Source organism: Schistocerca nitens, chromosome 6 (assembly GCF_023898315.1).
Source record: "Schistocerca nitens isolate TAMUIC-IGC-003100 chromosome 6, iqSchNite1.1, whole genome shotgun sequence".
Classification (NCBI taxonomy): domain Eukaryota; kingdom Metazoa; phylum Arthropoda; class Insecta; order Orthoptera; family Acrididae; genus Schistocerca; species Schistocerca nitens.
Window position 1 is genome coordinate 508,552,025 of NC_064619.1, and position 18,497 is coordinate 508,570,521.

Genomic DNA, 18,497 nt, shown 5'->3' on the forward strand with positions numbered 1-18,497 from the left:
ACACGGCATTCATTCATTCATCAGCGTGTATATCGAAGACGCAGTGATGGAAATAAAGAAAAGGTTCAGGACTGGAATTAAAATTCAAGGTGAAAGGATATCAATAATACGATTTGTTGAGGACATTGCTATCCTGAGAGAAAGTGAAGAAGAATTACATGATCTATTGAATGGAATTAACAGTCTAATGAGTACGGAATATGGATTGAGAGTAAATCGGGGCAGGCGAAAGTAATGAGAAGTGGCAGAAATGAGAACAGCTAGACTGATTGTCACGAAGTAGATGAAGTTAAGGAATTCTGCTACCTAGGCATCAAAATAACCAGTGACAGATGGACCAATGAGGACATCAAAAGCAGCACTGGCAATAAGGGCATGGCATTCTCTCCAAGAGAAGTCTAGTAGTATCAAATATAGGCCTTAATTTGAGGAAGAAATTTCTGAGAATATAGGTTTGGAGCACAGCATTGTGTGGTAGTGAACCATAGACTGTGAAAAAACCGGAACACAAAAGAATCGAAGCATTTGAGATGTGATACTATAGACGAATGTTGAATATTAGGTGGACTGATGAGGTTCAAATGGCTCTAATCACTATGGGAATTGACATCTGAGGTCATCAGTCTCCTAGACTTAGAACTACTTAAACCTAACTAATCTAAGGACATCACACACATCCATGCTCGAGGCAGGATTCGAACCAGTGACTGTAGCAGCAGCGCGGTTCCGGACTCAAGCGCCTAGAACCGCTCGAACACAATGGCCGGCGATAAGGTGAGGAATGACGAGGTTCTGCACAGAATCGGAGAGGAAAGGAATATGCGGAAAACCGGACAAAGAGAAGGGACAGGATGACAGGTCATCTGTTAAGAGATCAGGGAATGGAAAATGGAAATGAGCGTTTGGCGTCAGTGGTCGGGAGGCTCTTTGCGGGGCATGTCCGGCCGCCTTGGTGCAGGTCTTATTACATTCGACGCCACATTGTGCGACCTGCGCGCCGGATGGGCATGAAATGATGAAGACAACACAACAACTAGTCCCTGAGCGGAGAAAATCCGCGGCCCACCCTGGAATCGAACCCGGTCCCGTGGGACGGGCAATCCGTCACGCTGACCACTCAGGTATCGTGTCGGGCATGCATGAGAGACTGACTTTCTTGGTACTAGAGCGAGCTATAGAATAAGATCACTCTGAAGACTGATGACTCAAAGAAAAAGGCTTTGCTTTACGTGGTTTAAGATAATCACTTAAAGCTAAGCGAAGATGGCCAGACTCAGGAACGAATCATAAGACTAAAATGGTAGTACTGCAGACAATTAGGTATTGTTGTTGCTATGGTCTTTTGTCCGCAGTCTGGTTTAATGCAGCACAAAACTAACTAATCCTTGATGACAGAGAATGTGTGCTAGCTATTCATCCATCCTTTTAGCAAAGTTGGGCCATAAATTTCATTTCACGCTCAATTAGATTGACTATGTCTTCATGTCCTATCTCCACATATGATCGTCAGCTTTCGTCTGAAGCATTACAGAGCGTTAAATTGTCTCGAGAGCATAATTTTTCGAAGGAAACGGAAGGGAAAAACAAAGGGAAGATAGTGCATGGACCAGGTTTTTAACGTCCCCCACACACTCTTTGTCGCGAATTATGCCGAGTGGCCCCAGAGTGGAGACGCACACCCTTGTGTTGGTTTGGCGGAAGGTGGAAGCTGCGGCTAACACCCGGCGGGCTAGCCTGCCTCTTGTACGGCTCGTTAGGCTGGAACGGCCAGCCTGCCACCACTGAAGCAGTACACCCGCGTGCGATGGACAGGGAGGATTAAGACGCCTTCACCAGTCAGAGGTACCAGGCCGCGTTCCGATAGACGACCAGGTGTCAGCAGGGCAGCGACAGTATTCTAATTACTCTATGAAAACTAGTTTGCTTTCCCTGTATAGGTGAGAACATAAAAAGAGAGGTACAGTTGCAACAGTTACTAAATAAATATATGTTGTAGAAATGCTCTATGAAATATGTGGTGTCACCGCCAGACACCACACTTGCTAGGTGGTAGCTTTTAAATCGGCCGCGGTCCGGTAGTATACGTCGGACCCGCGTGTCGCCACTGTCAGTGATAGCAGACCGAGCGTCACCACACGGCAGGTCTAGAGAGACGTTCTGGCACTCGCCCCAGTTGTACAGCCGACTTTGCAAGGAACGGTTCACTGACAAATACGCTCTCATTTGCCGAGACGATAGTTAGCATAGCCTTCAGCTACATTTGCTACGACCTAGCAAGGCGCCGTATTCAATTGATATTGAGATTCTATTAATGTATCATCAAGAGCGATGTTCTACAAATGTGGATTAAAGTTAAGTATTTCAGAAGCTACGTACTTTTCTTTATAGCATTCATTACGTATCCTGTTTCAGACCTCACGCCAGCCTGCGTGAGTTTAAGCGCGTGCCTTTCGGCTTCCTCTCATTGTGTCTAGGCTGTCTTGTCTAGACACAACAAAATATACCTGTGGTGTCACCGCTAGACACTACACTTGCTAGGTGGTAGCTTTAAATCGGCCGCGGTCCATTAGTACATGTCGGACCCGCGTGTCGCCACTGTGTGATCGTAGACCGAGCGCCACCACACGGCAGGTCTAGAGAGACGGACCAGCACTCGCCCCAGTTGTACGGACGACATTGCTAGCGACTACACGTACGAAGCCTTTCACTCAATTGCCGAGAGACAGTTAGAATAGCCTTCAGCTAAGTCCATGGCTACGACCTAGCAAGGCGCATTAACGATATCTGGAGAGAGTCTCACCTGTATTATCAAGAGAAATGTACCACAATGAATTAAAGTTAAGTATACGAGAAGCTCCGTTCTTTTCTTTATAGCTTTCATCACGTATCTTGTTTCAGACTTAACGCAAGACGGCGTGAGTTGACGCGTGCCCTTTCGGCTACTTCTCAGTGTGGCGTAGCTAGCTTGTTACGCCACAACAATACCCACGATTTAGTTGCATTGTAATAATACAATTTGTCTTGATCGCAGTATTTTACTGACATCATTACACCTTACGCGTTCGCCTTCACGCCATTACCAAAGGATCCAATAATAACTGTCCAGTCACATTAATGTGGCTTCTGTCAGAAACCTGAATAACCACCTTCTGCAACACGGGCTGCTGCGAGACGTGAGGTTGTGGAAGCTACTGACAGATATATAGAGCCATTCTGACTCCAGTGAGGTGTCCGTCTGCGCTAGGTTTCTCGGCTGAGAATCCATGTTGCGAACAGCACAATTTAGGTGCTCCAGTAGTTTTTCTACAGGGTTCAAGTACTAGTAGCTTGGTAGGCATTGGAATAGGGTACACTAATCGTGGCGCTCTTCGAACCACGCACGTGTGCTGCGAGGTGTATAACACGCTGCATTGTCATGGTAGTAGACGCTATCGTGCCGAGAAAGAACATACTGCATGTAGGAACGGACATGGTTCCCAAGGATAGATGCATGCTTATGCTGATCAGCTGTGCTTTCCATAATGACGAGATCACCCATGGGATTCCATGAAAACGTTTCCCAGAACATAATGGTCTTTCCTGCGTCTTGAACCCTTCCAACGATTGTTTCACGGTGTTTGCTTTCTTACGTTTCACGCTCTACACGCTACCGGCTATCTGTCCGATGAAGTAAAAAACGTAGTTCATCTGTAAAGTCCACCTGTCACCACTCAGTAGACGTCGCCGGTGAACAGCATTCAGCGTGGGTGCATGAGACATGCGCCTGCTGCGGAGGCCCATACGTTCGCTGAACGGTCGTTGAGGAGACAGCACTGGTAGCTCAATTGGCTCTGAGCACTATAGGACTTAACATCTGAGGTGATCAGTCGCCTAGAACTTAGAACTACTTAAACCTAACTAACCTAAGGACATCACACACATCCATGCCCGTGGCAGGATTCGAACCTGCGACTGTAGCGTGCCCCTTGTTGACAGGGCGGTCAGTTGCTCAACTGTTGCATGTCTGTCCGTCCGTAAATATCCCCGCAGCCGTCATTTATCCCTATCACTTTGGTGCATTACAATAGACTCGGTGCAGGTTTTGGATAGCCCCTTTCTGCCAGGCAAGGTATAGACCTACAACTGCACGCGAACAGTTTACAAATGTAACCGTTTCGGAAATGTTTCCACCCTTAGCCCGAAAGGCAATGATCCTGCCACTTAGACGTAAGGCAAATCGCTCCGTTTCCGCATTTTGACAACGACTTCGCTGTTTTCCGCGTCCCCCGGACACGTTTTATATTCACGGCATTGCTAATATTGCCGCTGCCACCTGCCGTCTGTTAGTGGTTATTGCGCGTCGACATCGAACATACACTGGTCGGCCAAAACATTATGACCATAGCCTACCGCGTAGTTGGATGCCGCCTCGTGGTGTTGTGGGCACGTGATGCAGTAACAAAAGTATGTAAGTGGGGCACACGTGCATGGGAGATTAGCCTAGCGAAGATACGATCTGCAAATCGGGAAATCCATTGAGGTACGCGACTTTGACAACAGGCAGATTATTATTACACAGACCCTATGAACGAGTATCTCGAAAACGGCGAATCTGGTCGAATGTTCATGTACTACTCTTGTGAACATCTACGTAAAGAGGTAGAAGGACAGTGAAACTACTACTAGGTGCTAAATGGTTGGGCGTTCACGACTCTTTACAGAACATGGGTTCGGAGGCTTGTCTGTTCTGTAAAGTAGAAAAGATGGTGCTCTGTGGCCTCTCTGCCGAAAGAGCACAATGCTAGTGCACGTCCAAGTACTTTGGAGCACACTATTCATCGTACACTGTTGAACATGGAGCTCTGCAGCAGGCCACCCCTGCGTCTTCACACGTTGACCCAACGACATCGTCAACTGCGATTGTAGCGGGCACGGGACCATCGGGATTCGACCGGCGATCAATGGAAAGCGTTTCATCTCTTTGGTTGAATCAAGATTTTGCTACACTAGGTCGATCGTAGTCTCCACAGACGCCGTCATCGAGGTGAACGGCGCCTCAAAATGTACACTGCGCCAGTGACGTAGGGTGGCGGGAGCAGTATTGTGTTATGGGAGACATATTCCTGCACCTGCATGCGACCAGCGGTAGTAATTGACGACACACTGACAGCTGCGAATCATCTGCGTCCCTGCATGCTTGATGTCTTCCCTGACGATGACGTCGTCTTTCAGCAATATAACTGTCGTTCTCTTGAAGCCAGAACCGTGTTACAGTGGTTTCACAAACGTTATAGTGTACTTAAGTTGATGTCTCAGCGACCAAATTCGTCCGATCTAAATCATATGGAACCCGTGTGGGTCGCCATCAGGCGCCATCACTGCATACGTAGATCAGCTGCCCGTTATTTACGCGAATTACATGACTTGTGCGTGGACTTTTCATTCCACATATCTCCACAAACCTACCAACCAACTGTCGGATCCATGATATCCAAAAGTGGAGATGTATTTCATTATAAAGATGGACATACCATCCATTATGCAAGTGGTCATAATGTATTCGCTCATCATTGTAAGCGGTGGTCACATTTGTGTGACTGGACCGTCTGTAACAAACTGTTTTGTGTTTAACCAAAATGATGATTAATCTTTCTAATACAGACACGCACTATTTTATTTCTTCACCCTTCATATCATGACATGCAAGAGCAAACTCAGTTGTCCCTCGAGCTGAATGCTTCAAACATACATGAGGAAACTGCTTACTTGAAAGTGGGCGAAACAATATCCCTAACTATGACCTCCGACTTTTGGAGACCTATTCATCAGCCAGTTGACATTATTGTTTGATTCCCGTAGCACTATCCATTACACTGACTCCCACGCGTTTCCTGATATCAGCCACTTGTGTTCCATTAAGGCATCATGTTTACTCTTCATTGGAATTCGTCTACCGTCTATTCCACTGGCTACCTGCCCTCCCACCAGAATTTCATTTTCGTTACATAATTACAGCATACACTCTGCTCTGTTCTCTTAAACATTTCTTTCTTTCCCGTCTCTTCTAGTAATGACTGTCATGCACCTCTCTATTTACTGCTGAATAACTATCATATTGTGAAACATTTATATATTATAATTGTATCTGAACAGTATTTGCATAAAGTAGCAACTGCCTGTATTTCTGACACAAATCTGAAAAGGTCGTTCCAAACTGATGGGAACCCTCATTATGATAACCCGTTGTAGTTTACCAAACTCATTTCTTGTCCCTTTTACCATTCTGTTTATTCCTTTTCTGTCAATCCAATCGTTTTCTTCAAATGTTCTAAGTATAAATGAATGTGCCAACTCGCTCTAAAACTTCTTGTTATGTTGTAGTGTTGTCTTGCGAATATGTTCAGTGCACATTATTTCAGGATTTTTTTAATATATCTCCAATCATACTTCAAACTGGTTCGTTCAAGTTTATGGATTCGATTTTGAAGCTTATCTGTACCAGTCGCAACAGCACTAAATTATCAGCAAAAGGAAGGTGGTTCAAATAATTTTCATTGACGTTTACTTCCTCTTCATTTCTTACAGCTTAAGGTTATCAAAAATTCCTTCAGGCTTGTAGGAAATATTTGTGATGACACCAGACCTTCTAGTCTTTTTTCGACTGTACATTTTTCACTTTTATGATGAGATTCCATGAAAGATGTAGCACTGATATATGTATTCATCAGCGTTATAAGATATGTTTAATTAATGCTTTGTTTCTCAAGGGCTGTTAACACCGAGAGAAAGGCTTCTAAAAATAATTTACACCCAAACGAACTTGTAATATGGACTTATTTCTCGAGTCTGTCGTGCCATACTAACTTCTGATGCCTGCTTGTTCGTTTCTCATTAAAATACTAGTTTTCTCCTAAGCAGTTGGTGATAATTTTATTGAATATATTACGAAGAAGAGATTGAGAGTTTTATAGCTTCTTTTGTATTTTGTTTGCCTCCTTTCTTTTAAAGTATCAAAATGACAGCATAATTTTAGTCTTCGGGAATTGTCTTCCTACGATGATATTCTATGTAGAATTTCCAAGTTCCTTTTGCGTTACTTTACCTACATAATTAATTATTTCTACTATAACATACCTCGAATGGCTATGTACATCTCGTCGAGCATTACTTTTGGCATGTCGATAATTTCAGTATTTAGTAACTGTATTTCTAATTGATCTCTTGAACAGTACAAACACTCTCTCGGTGTTATTCTTGAATCGGAGTCATTCCAGATATATGTTGCAGGCAAGCCAAACCCGGTGACGTTCGTGAGCAAGCCGGTGAGTCGGTTTCGGGACCGCTACAACATCTCGTGGGCAGTTAACAGCTACACGCCCATCGAGGAGTACAAGCTGTCCTTCCGCAAGCTACCCATCCCGGGCCCTCAGGGACAGCAGCTGCTGATGCAGCAACAGCAGCACCAGCATCAGCAGCAACAGCACAACGGAAGGCGGCCGGCGAGGCGGGTAAGTCTGAAACGTGTGATAATGTTTACCGTGAAGTCAGGGTCGGTTAACAGTTATGTATCCGGGAACTTGGTTTTTAACCATCTGTGTTGGCACGATCGACTAACGACGAATGTCTCCAGTAAATACCACTGTTCGGTGATGAGTGCATCCAGGGGATATTGATCGTATCGGTTTTGTTAACTTCGTTGAGAGAAATAAATTTCATGTTTTATTTTAATATTTTTTTCCTTTTTTATTTTATTATCATTAATGTTTTGAGTGATTCAGTGGAAGTCGTATATAAAAACGGCTTTATCAGCATCACAAATTCCTTAGGCCATTAAAGGGGCTGTTGTTGGAGTGAAACACGATAATGGCGCCCACTCTATGCCGTTCTTTGGTCTCCCATATCTAGTGCTGAATGTTTCAACTGACATAAAATTCATAGGCAGGTGTCTGTGTCACGTTTGGGACCGTGTAGATGTGCAGGACCAATGTTGAACGGTGCCAAAGTACAGCCGTTTCTTTCATTTGAATGACACATTCACACGATGTGATTGGACGCTATTCCATGAACTTCATTTAAGAGTAGCTGTTCCAGCATTTCCTGAGAGTCAAATCGTTCCACATTTACCAAATTATCATCGGCATATATTAAGTTTTTTACATACACATGTCAGTTCCCTTGTCTGGCCTGTGGGGTACACGTTTTACAGAAGTAGAGTAAGTAAAGACCATTTATAATTCATATATTATAAGTTGTACGGTCTTGTGGGCCAATCAGTGAACTTGCTCATTGCAAAAGACATTTACATCTGAGGATTTGCAAAACGACAAAATAAACCAGTGGAGATTTTACTTTGCGTATTTGGAGTCATCCGACAGTATTACCGTGAAAATCTGAACTCTTTCTGCTTCTTATAATTCTCACCGGTTCTCTTCATCTTAGCCTTTTTCCTACTGTAATGTGTCCAGTTGTTTTGACCATGGTATAATATTGATGGACGATAGAAGCTTCTGCATAAAACTCTGAAAAACAAGTACCAGTCACAAAGTATATATATAGGGTATAACTGAATTCCCTTTACAGACGTCAGTAACTTGTAGTGGAGACCAAGACAGTTAAGTTTAGGATAGGAAGTCATGTTTTCCTGCTACACGCAAAATACCACAACATACGCTGCTCTCTGACTGCTGCTGTTTGTCACCTGAGACCGTTTATGGTACATGTAGTACTCGATGTGACAATCATCGACGTCATCGCCAACAATGCATCTCCATACCACGTTCCGGTACACACGAACACGAATGCCTGGTGCTCCAGCACACGCCGCAGCCGTAACCGCGTCAGTAGATCTTCCTGGATGCCACAGGGGTGTCGTAAATCAAGAATTTCATGCGACCCTACAGACATTAGTCTAGAGGGTTCAAGTCGGGAGAAGGTACAGATCAAGTAGCTGGGCCACCACTACCTCTCCACTGTTGCGCAAATCGTTGATCCACATTATCACGGACCGCACGTGGAAAATGAGATGCTGAGCCATCGTGCTGGAACTCCATGTTTTGATGTACTTCTAGTGACACACTTCCAAGATCCCACCTAGTGCCCCGTCCAGGAATCTGAAAATGCGGCTCCCGTGAGATGCGTGAAAGCAAGTAATGCCCAGTCACACGCCCTTTCAGGAACCTTGTCCAAATATTCAAATCGTTCCGTTTCTGCAATCCATTGGAGCACGCAGCATGTGGGTTTACATCATCCCAACACATGACTACTGTGGAAAATTGAGAACTCGTTCACTAGTGAATTTGGCTTCATCCGTGAAACGATTCGCCACCGGCAGAATTTGGGCTTGTGGCGTAAACTCCTGTGGCTGCAAATATGCGTTCTGGGGTAGGTACGGGTGTACTGCTGCTTATGCAGAACGTGCCAGACAGTTTGGTGATGCACATTCTGTCTACCTGCTATGTTCATGGTACTCGTCGTCGCGTACTCTTCCACTTCACGCAGTACAGCCACTTCAAACTCAGGTGTGCGGCACCGCGGTGGAGCACCAAATTAGGTCCTGCTGGTTGTGAATGTACTCGTCTCCGTGGTCCGCTGATACGCCGTAACAAAGAGGAAGAGCGAAGGTGTCTGGCGGTGTGGAAAACGCTTCGCATACAACTGCACCGAGTTCAGCCGTACACCAACATCATGTCGGCGTATTTCACAAACGTGTAGTTCATGTACACAACCCTGCAGTGGGTGTGGGGCACCAGCTGATCGGTGAAAGACGTACATAATATCCTGGTCAGCGGAGTCGAAATTGCGGGAGATCTGAATATGTGTTGTGGTATTTTGCGTGTAATGGGGAAACCGTACATTTCCGGACATGAGTTTGTATGCTAAACTTAATCATCTTGGTCGCCACTACAAGTCCTCAACGTCTGTAAAATGACTTAAATAATTTCCCATAACTGGGACATTCTGGAATGAGATATATTTCGCCGGCCGCGGTGGTCTCGCGGTTCTAGGCGCGCAGTCCGGAACCGTGCGATTGCTACGGTCGCAGGTTCGAATCCTGCCTCGGGCATGGATGTGTGTGATGTCCTTAGGTTAGTTAGGTTTAAGTAGTTCTAAGTTCTAGGGGACTGATGACCAAAGCAGTTGAGTCCCATAGTGCTCAGAGCCATTTGAACCATTTAGATATATTAAGTAAATAAAGAAGTACAACAACTTTTTTTTGCAGCAGAGAAAGGAATGTAATGTGGAGTATGTGGTGCTCACTTAAATATATTGAGTACATAATTCCTCCTTATACTCCTGAAAGTATAGACGTGATTTCGAGATCAGTCTCAGATAAAGGGTTTGATTTTGTGGCTGGCCTTTGTGGCCGAGCGGTTTTAGACGCTTCAGTCTGGAACCGCGTGACCGCTACGGTCGCAGGTTCGAATCCTGCCTCGGACATGGATGTGTGTGAGGTCCTTAGGTTAGTTAGGTTTAAGTAGTTCTAAGTTCTAGCGGACTGATGACCTCAGATATTAAGTCCCATAGTGCTCAGAGAGATTTTTTTTATCTTGTGTGTGTGTGTGTGTGTGTGTGTAGTATGGGGTCCCCCAACAACGACATTATCAGTGCCTGAACGAAAATTTGTCGAACAACCGAATGTAGTTCAAAGTAGGAAATGCGGTGATAGAAGTAAGAAGCAATGTGAGGCAAAACTGCACACACTTTCTCACAGTCTCATCCATGATCATCCGCACAGGCACACTAGCTCACACCCTGTAATACGGCATTAAACACAAAAGAAGAGGGAAACTAAAACACATCCTCGGGAATACGTGGCTGCCTGATCACTAAAAAACAAGAACTTGAGCCAGACGCCCTGATATCACATTACAAATGTCAGCCTAAAATTTTGGGAAACAAGTCGGACGTGTAGCAAAACCGTGAAATACTTACCGCAGACATGTCATCGTTAGTCAAAATAGAGCGAAAATCTGACGGCAAATGAGTTGCTGCCCTCTTGGCGGAATATAAAACGCACTCTGCTAAAATGGGGCTCACCGTGGGCTGTACGCTATAAGCAAGACACACTGGAGCGTCCTCTCGCTGGAACAAGACGTCATGCGTCAGAGGGCTGTGTTCTATGCGAAGACGAGTGAGATGGTTCAAATGGCTATGAGCACTATGGGGATTAACTTCTGAGGTCATCAGTCCCCTAGAACTTAGAGCTACTTAAACCTAACTAACCTAAGGACATCACATACATGAATGCCCCAGGCAGGATTCGAATCTGCGACAGTAGTGGTCACGCGGTTCCAGACTGTAGCGCCTAGAACCGCTCGGCCACTCCGGCCGACGAGTGAGAAGGCCTTGATACCATTTGTCGGATTGAAGGAGGTACGCTACAGCCGCGTTGTGGACTTCATCAAACGCAGTTTACTGTCTGCCACTTCAAGATACTCTTTTTCCCATCGACGTATGACTCTCTATGTCAACAACGAGGTGATAGCATGCAAGAGGATGTCGCAGTGAACGTTCCGAGCGTCACGACACGCCTTGTTGGTTGCTACGTACGTCATTTCGTTTCCCTTAACACGCATATGCTTTGGCGACCAGAAAACACATATCCTTGCTCAACCTTTGTACGTGGGGAAGGGCGTCCTGGATATCCTGGACTAATTTACGAGCTGAGTGCAAGTATTGGAGCCGGCCGGGGTGGCCGAGCGGTTCTAGGCCCTACAGTCTGGAACCGCGCGACCCCTAAGGTCGCAGGTTCGAATCCTGCCTCGGGCATGGGTGTGTATGATGTCCTTACATTATTTACATTTAACTAGTTCTAAGTTCTAGGGGACTGATGACCTCAGAAGTCCCATAGTGCTCAGAGCCATTTAAACCATTTTTTGCAAGTATTGGAGAGAGTGAAGGGCGCTCACTGAATCGCAACGCACGAAGAATTTAGAGGGCACGAAAATCGTATGTGCTCCACTGCCCTCAAGTTCGCATATGTGAGTAATTCGACGGAAGCCATCGGAGGCCACCTGTTTAGATTCATCCGTGAATACAACTTCGAAACTGTGATGCAAATTTAAAATATCGGAAAATATCGTATCACGAACATATGCGCTTCGGCAACCTATCCCGTATTGCACGAAACTTGAGATTGCTCTAATCAGGGCGGCAAATAGTTAAAACAGTGGATTTGGGACTGTACTCGCCCCACATCTAGTGACTCCAGCTCACGCTTCACGCGGATCCCAAGCGACCTTCCTCCAGTCGTCCAAGTTCTCAGGATTGCAGGTTTACGTGACTGGTTTGACGAACGCTCTGGCAACCTATTGCAGCTCGACTGGGTCACTAAATCACTCAATCTCAATCCTACAGAAAATGTCTGGAAGACTAAAACGTAGCAGTCAACACAATTTAGCAACTCTGCAGGGTTTCATATATCTACACTACTGGCCATTAAAATTGCTACACCACGAAGATGACGTGCTACAGACGCGAAATTTAACCGACAGGAAGAAGATGCTATGATATGCAAATGATTAGCTTTTCAGAGCATTCACACAAGGTTGGCGCCGGTGGCGACACCTACAACGTGCTACCTGAGGAAAGTTTCCAACCGATTTCTCATACACAAACAGCAGTTGACCGGCGTTGCCTGGTGAAACGTTGTTGTGATGCTTAGTTTAAAGAGGAGAAATGGGTACCATCGCCGGCCGCGGTAGCCATGCGGTTCTGGCGCTGCAGTCCGGAACCGCGGGACTGCTACGGTCGCAGGCTCGAATCCTGCCTCGGGAATGGATGTGTGTGATGTCCTTAGGATAGTTAGGTTTAAGTAGTTCTAAGTTCTAGGGGACTGATGACCTACGATCTTATGTCCCATAGTGCTCAGAGCCATTTGAACTAATTTTTGGGTACCATCACGTTTCCGACTTTGATAAAGGTCGGATTGTAGCCTATCGCGATTGCGATTTTTAGTATCCCGACATTGCTGCTCCCATTGCTTGAGTCCCAATGACTGTTAGCAGAATATGGAATCGGTGGGTTCAAGAGGGTAATACGGAACGCCGTGCTGGATACCAACGGCCTCGTATCACTAGCAGTCGAGATGACAGGCATCTTATCCGCATGGCTGTAACGGATCGTGCAGCCACGTTTCGATCCCTGCGTCAACAGATGAGGACGTTTGAAAGACAACAACCATCTGCACGAACAGTTCGACGACATTTGCAGCAGCACGGACTATCAGCTGGGAGACCATGGCTGCGGTTACCCTTGTCGCTGCATCACAGACGGGAGCGCCTGCGATGGTGTACTCAACGACGAACCTGGGAGCACGAATGGCAAAACGTCATTTTTTCGGATGAATCCAGGTTCTGTTTACAGCATCATGATGGTCGCATCTGTATTTGGCGACATCGCGGTGAACGCACATTGGAACAGTGTATTCGTCACCGCCATACTGGCGTATCACCCGGCGTGATTGTATGGGGTGCCATTGGTTACACGTCTCGGTCACCTCTTGTTCGCATTGACGGCACTTTGAACAATGGACGTTACATTGCAGATGTGATACGACCCGTGGCTGTACCCTTCATTCGATCCCTGCGAAACCCTACATTTCAGCTGGATAATGCACGACCGCATGTTACAGGTCCTGTAGGGGCCTTTATGGATACAGAAAATGTTCGACTGCTGTCCTGGGCAGCACATTCTCCAGATCTCTCACCAATTGAAAACGTCTGATCAATGGTGGCCGAGCAACTGGCTCGTACAATACGCCAGTCACTACTCTTGCTGAACTGTGGTATCGTGTTGAAGCTGCATGGACAGCTGTACATGTACACGCCATCCAAGCTCTGTTTGACTCAATGCCCAGGTGTATCAAGGGCGTTATTACGGCCAGAGGTGGTTGTTCTAGGTATTGATTTCTCAGGATCTATGCACCCAAATTGCGTGAAAATGTAATGACATGTCTGTTCTAGTATAATATATTTGTCCAATGAATACCCGATTATCATCTGCATTTCTTTTTGGTGTAGCAATTTTAATGGCCAGTAGTGTATGTATATTACCAGTTGGCTACACTATAACAGCTAACAGCTCTCTCTGGGGGGGGGGGGGGGGGTTGACTAATTTTTTGTTCAGGTCGCTTAGGATAGTATTCCTTACTACGAGCTCACAACGTGCTGAGTACACTTGGATATATTCGACGCACTTTTGTTTTAAAATTCTTGCCCCCCCCACCTCCATTAATTAGTATGCTAAAATTGATGGTGGGGAGCTTAGCGGTCAAAAAGGTCGTAATTCTACAGCAATCTGGCGACAGATCTAAAGATATCTGCTGGTGACAGTGTACATGCAGAAATCTGCATGCAATTCGCTACGGAAAGGACATCCGATTAAACGACAGGCAAAATTCACTGTTGGAACAACCACACGCACAAGCACACGCACTCGCACACACACACACACACACACACACACACACACACACACACAGCACGGTGTGGTTAGGTGTAGTTAGCTAAACAGAGTTAATCTAAACTGCCGTTCATCATGCAAATAACATTACGCTCATACATAGAGAGTGGACGGTGAGTGATAGCGTGGTCGAGCCGCGACAGATAAGAAAGCCAAACAGCGCTGCCTGCTCACGGCCACACGCCCGGGCCGCTATGGGCAGTCAGGGACCGACCTCTCCACGAGCGTGCCGCGGTGCCGGTAGGGGGGAGGGGGAGGATCAGCCCCTCCCTGCCGCTGCCATAAATTAAGCTATTTTAAAAATGGGTGGAAATAAAAAGAAATTGAAAATAGTGCTCTCGTTGCCGTGGTTAAAGGGTCAGTCGGCAACCGACGAGCAGCACGCGAACCACGGCCGCACAATGGCAGATAAGTCCTCCTGCGTGTCTAGACCCGGACTGGGCATCAGTCACGTCCCGGCTCACAAAGAAAGGCTAAAAAAAGCCGCACATCAACGGCCTGCGTTATTACAGTCGCTTCTTTCTACATTTCTCGAAATAAAAAGAAAAGTCGCTGTTAGTGAGTGAATATGAACATTGTGTGCAGCAACGTTAAGTACAAAACAGCTCAGCGACCATCGTATCACGCTATTATTTAAATCAGTAGGCGTTTTAGCAGTTGTACAGTATGACCAAAAAGTAAGTTACCATTGGAAAGTTAAGTACTTCACGAAATAACGCAAGTAGAAAGACAAAAATTGGCTCTCATGCTTCAGATAACAAGGGGTTTTGGTGAAACCGAAAATGTGCACAAAAAGATCAGCAGGTGGTGCTTCATACGACACCAATGCAATAATTAGCAGAACAGTTGATTTTAGTGAGGACGGTGTTCCTTATAACAAATGTTCGACGTATCGACCGTCATTTACCAACAGTACATTGTCGAGGGACAATGTGAAGAGCACTATGCCTCAGATCAGTGGGGATGTTGAGAAATTGCCGTCGGGTGATGTCTTTTAGCATCCCTAATGAGGTCGGACCATCGCGGTGGATTTGCGACTTTAGGAAACCTCGCAAGAAATAATCACACGGATTGTTGTCTGGGGACCTGGGAGGCCAAGCATGACGAACGTGGCGCCTCAGCACGCAGTCCTTAGCCCAAACGATGCGCGCAAGGGGTATTTCACACGTGTAGCAACGTGGGATGGAGCATTTTGTGCACGGTTCTCATGCGGCATCACTGACGTGTTGCTGTCTACCACCATCTGTTGCACTTGTTTTTGGTATCAATAAAACCCCATATCTTTTCAGGAATGTGTGCCACTTTTTACATCTGTATCTACACTATTCCGTGAATAACGTGTTTTCAAATGTTGAAGGACTTTTGAGTCGCCCTTTAGGTAATTACATACGTGTACAGATCACCTCTGTAGCCGAATACAGCACGGCAGCTCTTTGTGCTCTGTCGTGGCTACCCTCAGTAATAACAATAACAAAACAAAAACTGAGTGAATTCCTCAGCGATGAAATTAAGATTACATGCGACAACCACACAGAATTAGTGACTAAAAACTGAGGAAGAAAAAGATCGAAATAATAAAGACGATAAAAATGGGTAGCGCCGCTGCCTTCGTTGCGAAACGACAGTATTTGATTCCCGGTACCACCGCAGAAATTTTTTCTGAGTTGGTGAAACCTGGAACGGGATTAGTTCAGCCTCCTAAGGTCAAAGGAGGAGCTGTTTGGATAAGAGAACAGCAGCACCATCGAAATTCCTCTACTAAGAATAATGATTGGATTGACTGGCAACATGCTGATCACATGTCCCACAATCACACGAATCTCGCTCTTCGTCCTACCTTGTCGGCAGCAATCGGAAAAGGACTATGGGCTAATTCTTGAGTGGTGTTTAGCTTTACGTTTTCATTTATGTACAAGGCATTTGCTTCAGAAAATGTGAAAAAATCAGATGCCTCTGAGCATTATAGCACTCAACATCTAAGGTCATCAGTTCCCTAGAACTTAGAACTACTTAAATCTAACTAACCTAAGAACATCACTCACATCCATGCCCGAGGCAGGATTCGAGCCTGCGAGCGTAGCGGTCGCGCGGTTCCAGACTGAAGAGCATAGAACCGCTCGGCCACACCGGTCGGCTAAACATGTGACACTTAGACGTATCCGATAGTACGTAGTTGCTGAATGCAAGCTTGCTATCTCCTGAAAATGGAAGATCGGTGCAGAAATATGTAGCAGTGATAACAGAAAAAATTTCAAAGACAACTGCACTTTCATCGTTAGTAATACGATATAATAGTATTAGACGTGCTACCATGAATATAAAAGAAGCAATGTAGCGTCAGAGAAGTTTCTGGATATAGTGCCACGTCATGCTTTGAAATAACGTGTATAAATAAAAAACGCACAATTCCGGATGTTGCACAGTATTAGTTTATTTAGTTGACCGGTTTTCGGCTTCAGCGGCTTATAATGGCCTTACATAATGAAAACTTTCAGGCAAATTAACTGATGAATTTAGTGTCATCAATTGGCTCTTGAACTACGCCGACCATTCGTATTATGCATCGTTACTGCTGACGATAAGTGTCAGCAGTGACGGTTACTCCTCTGGGAAGCAATTCGTAGTACACCACACTATCGATGTTCCACCGTGTGCATAATATTCTGCTTTGTTTGGACTCAGTCATTCGTCAGTCGTCCAATGCTGCCAGTCGTATTGAAACAGAGACTTGGAGGCATCAAAATAAGAGCAAAGAGCTGTTGTTCGTTTTCTGATAGCGGCAGCAGTAGGAGGAACGGATATTCATGGCCGAATGCTACAAGTGTACGGCGAACAGTGCATGTCCCTTCCAAGGGTTAAGGCGTGGCACAAGCGCTTCAGGGAAGGACGGGCGTCGTTAGCCGATGATGCACGATTTGGAGCACCACACTGTATTACCGATGACATCGTCCAGCTGGTGGAAGCACTCGTTACCCAGGACCGCCAAGTGACAGTGAAAGCCATAGCCGCCGTGGTCGGATTGAGCATCGGAAGTGTTCACACCATCGTGAAGGAAATACTGCACATGCGCGAAGCGTGTGCCCAATGGGTGCCCCACAGTCTTCATCCACACCAGGCAGCACGTCGGATGGCCCACTGCCTTGCTCATCTGCAGCGCTATGCTCGGGAAGGGAGTGCGTTCCTATGGTGGGTGGTGGCTGGAGATGTGTCATGGTGTCATCACTTCGAACCAGAATCAATACGACAAAGTCTCCAGTGGAAGCATCCAGGATCACCATCACCAACAAAAGCCAAGGCCATCCACAAGAGTCCAGGAAAGGTTATGCTGACGTTCTTCTTTAACCCTTCTGATTCACTTCCTGCAGAATGGGACAACAGTGAATGCGCAGCGTTACTCGCAAACCTTGACCACCCTTCGCCAAGCGATCAAATCAAAACTACCAGGCAATCTCACCCGTGGGGTCATTCTGCTCCAGGACAATGCAAAGCCTCATACGGCCAACACAGTCGCGGCGCTCCTGCAGAAATACAAATGGGAGGTTCTCGGCCACCCTCCATACAGTCCAGACCTCTCTCCCTGTGATTACGCCTGTTTGGTCCCTTAAGAAGTCTCTGAGGGTCAAACGATTCACCTCGGACGACGACGTCCAGCTGTACGTGCGGGACTGGTTAACATCGCAGCGCTGGGAATTTTATGAGACAGCCATTCACTACCATGTGTCACAGTGGGACACGCGTCTCAACAGCCAGGTACTGGTTTCTGTGATCATGCCTCCGGCTCGTTCCTTTTCGAACGCCCCTTATATTAACCAAATAGTCAGTCCATCAGAGACAGAACTATGAAGAAACAATTTCAATAAATGGTGCTTTATCCAACTATCGTAATTCAACAGTTAGCATTTATGCGCTATTTTAACTGGGTAGTTAATATTTCAGCGATCGGAGTGGGTCTGCTGTTGAATTTTTGTCCGATTTTGTAGGTAGCACAAGCCCCTGGCAGCGCTGGAAACTTGTGGGACTGCGCGCGTAACGCACGTGGGGAAATTCACATGAAT

The 18,497-nt window shown here is 46.0% G+C and overlaps 1 protein-coding gene across 2 annotated transcripts in view; it reads left to right on the plus strand.

Moving 5' to 3' along the window:
- The window catches only part of LOC126263133 (limbic system-associated membrane protein), a 981,107-nt gene that overhangs the window by 943,032 nt on the left and 19,578 nt on the right, over positions 1 to 18,497 (plus strand). For both annotated transcript variants that reach the window (XM_049960157.1, XM_049960158.1), the window contains exon 7: positions 7,267 to 7,487. In XM_049960157.1, the coding sequence (XP_049816114.1) occupies positions 7,267 to 7,487 (221 nt within the window). The remainder of the gene's footprint in view (positions 1 to 7,266; positions 7,488 to 18,497) is intronic.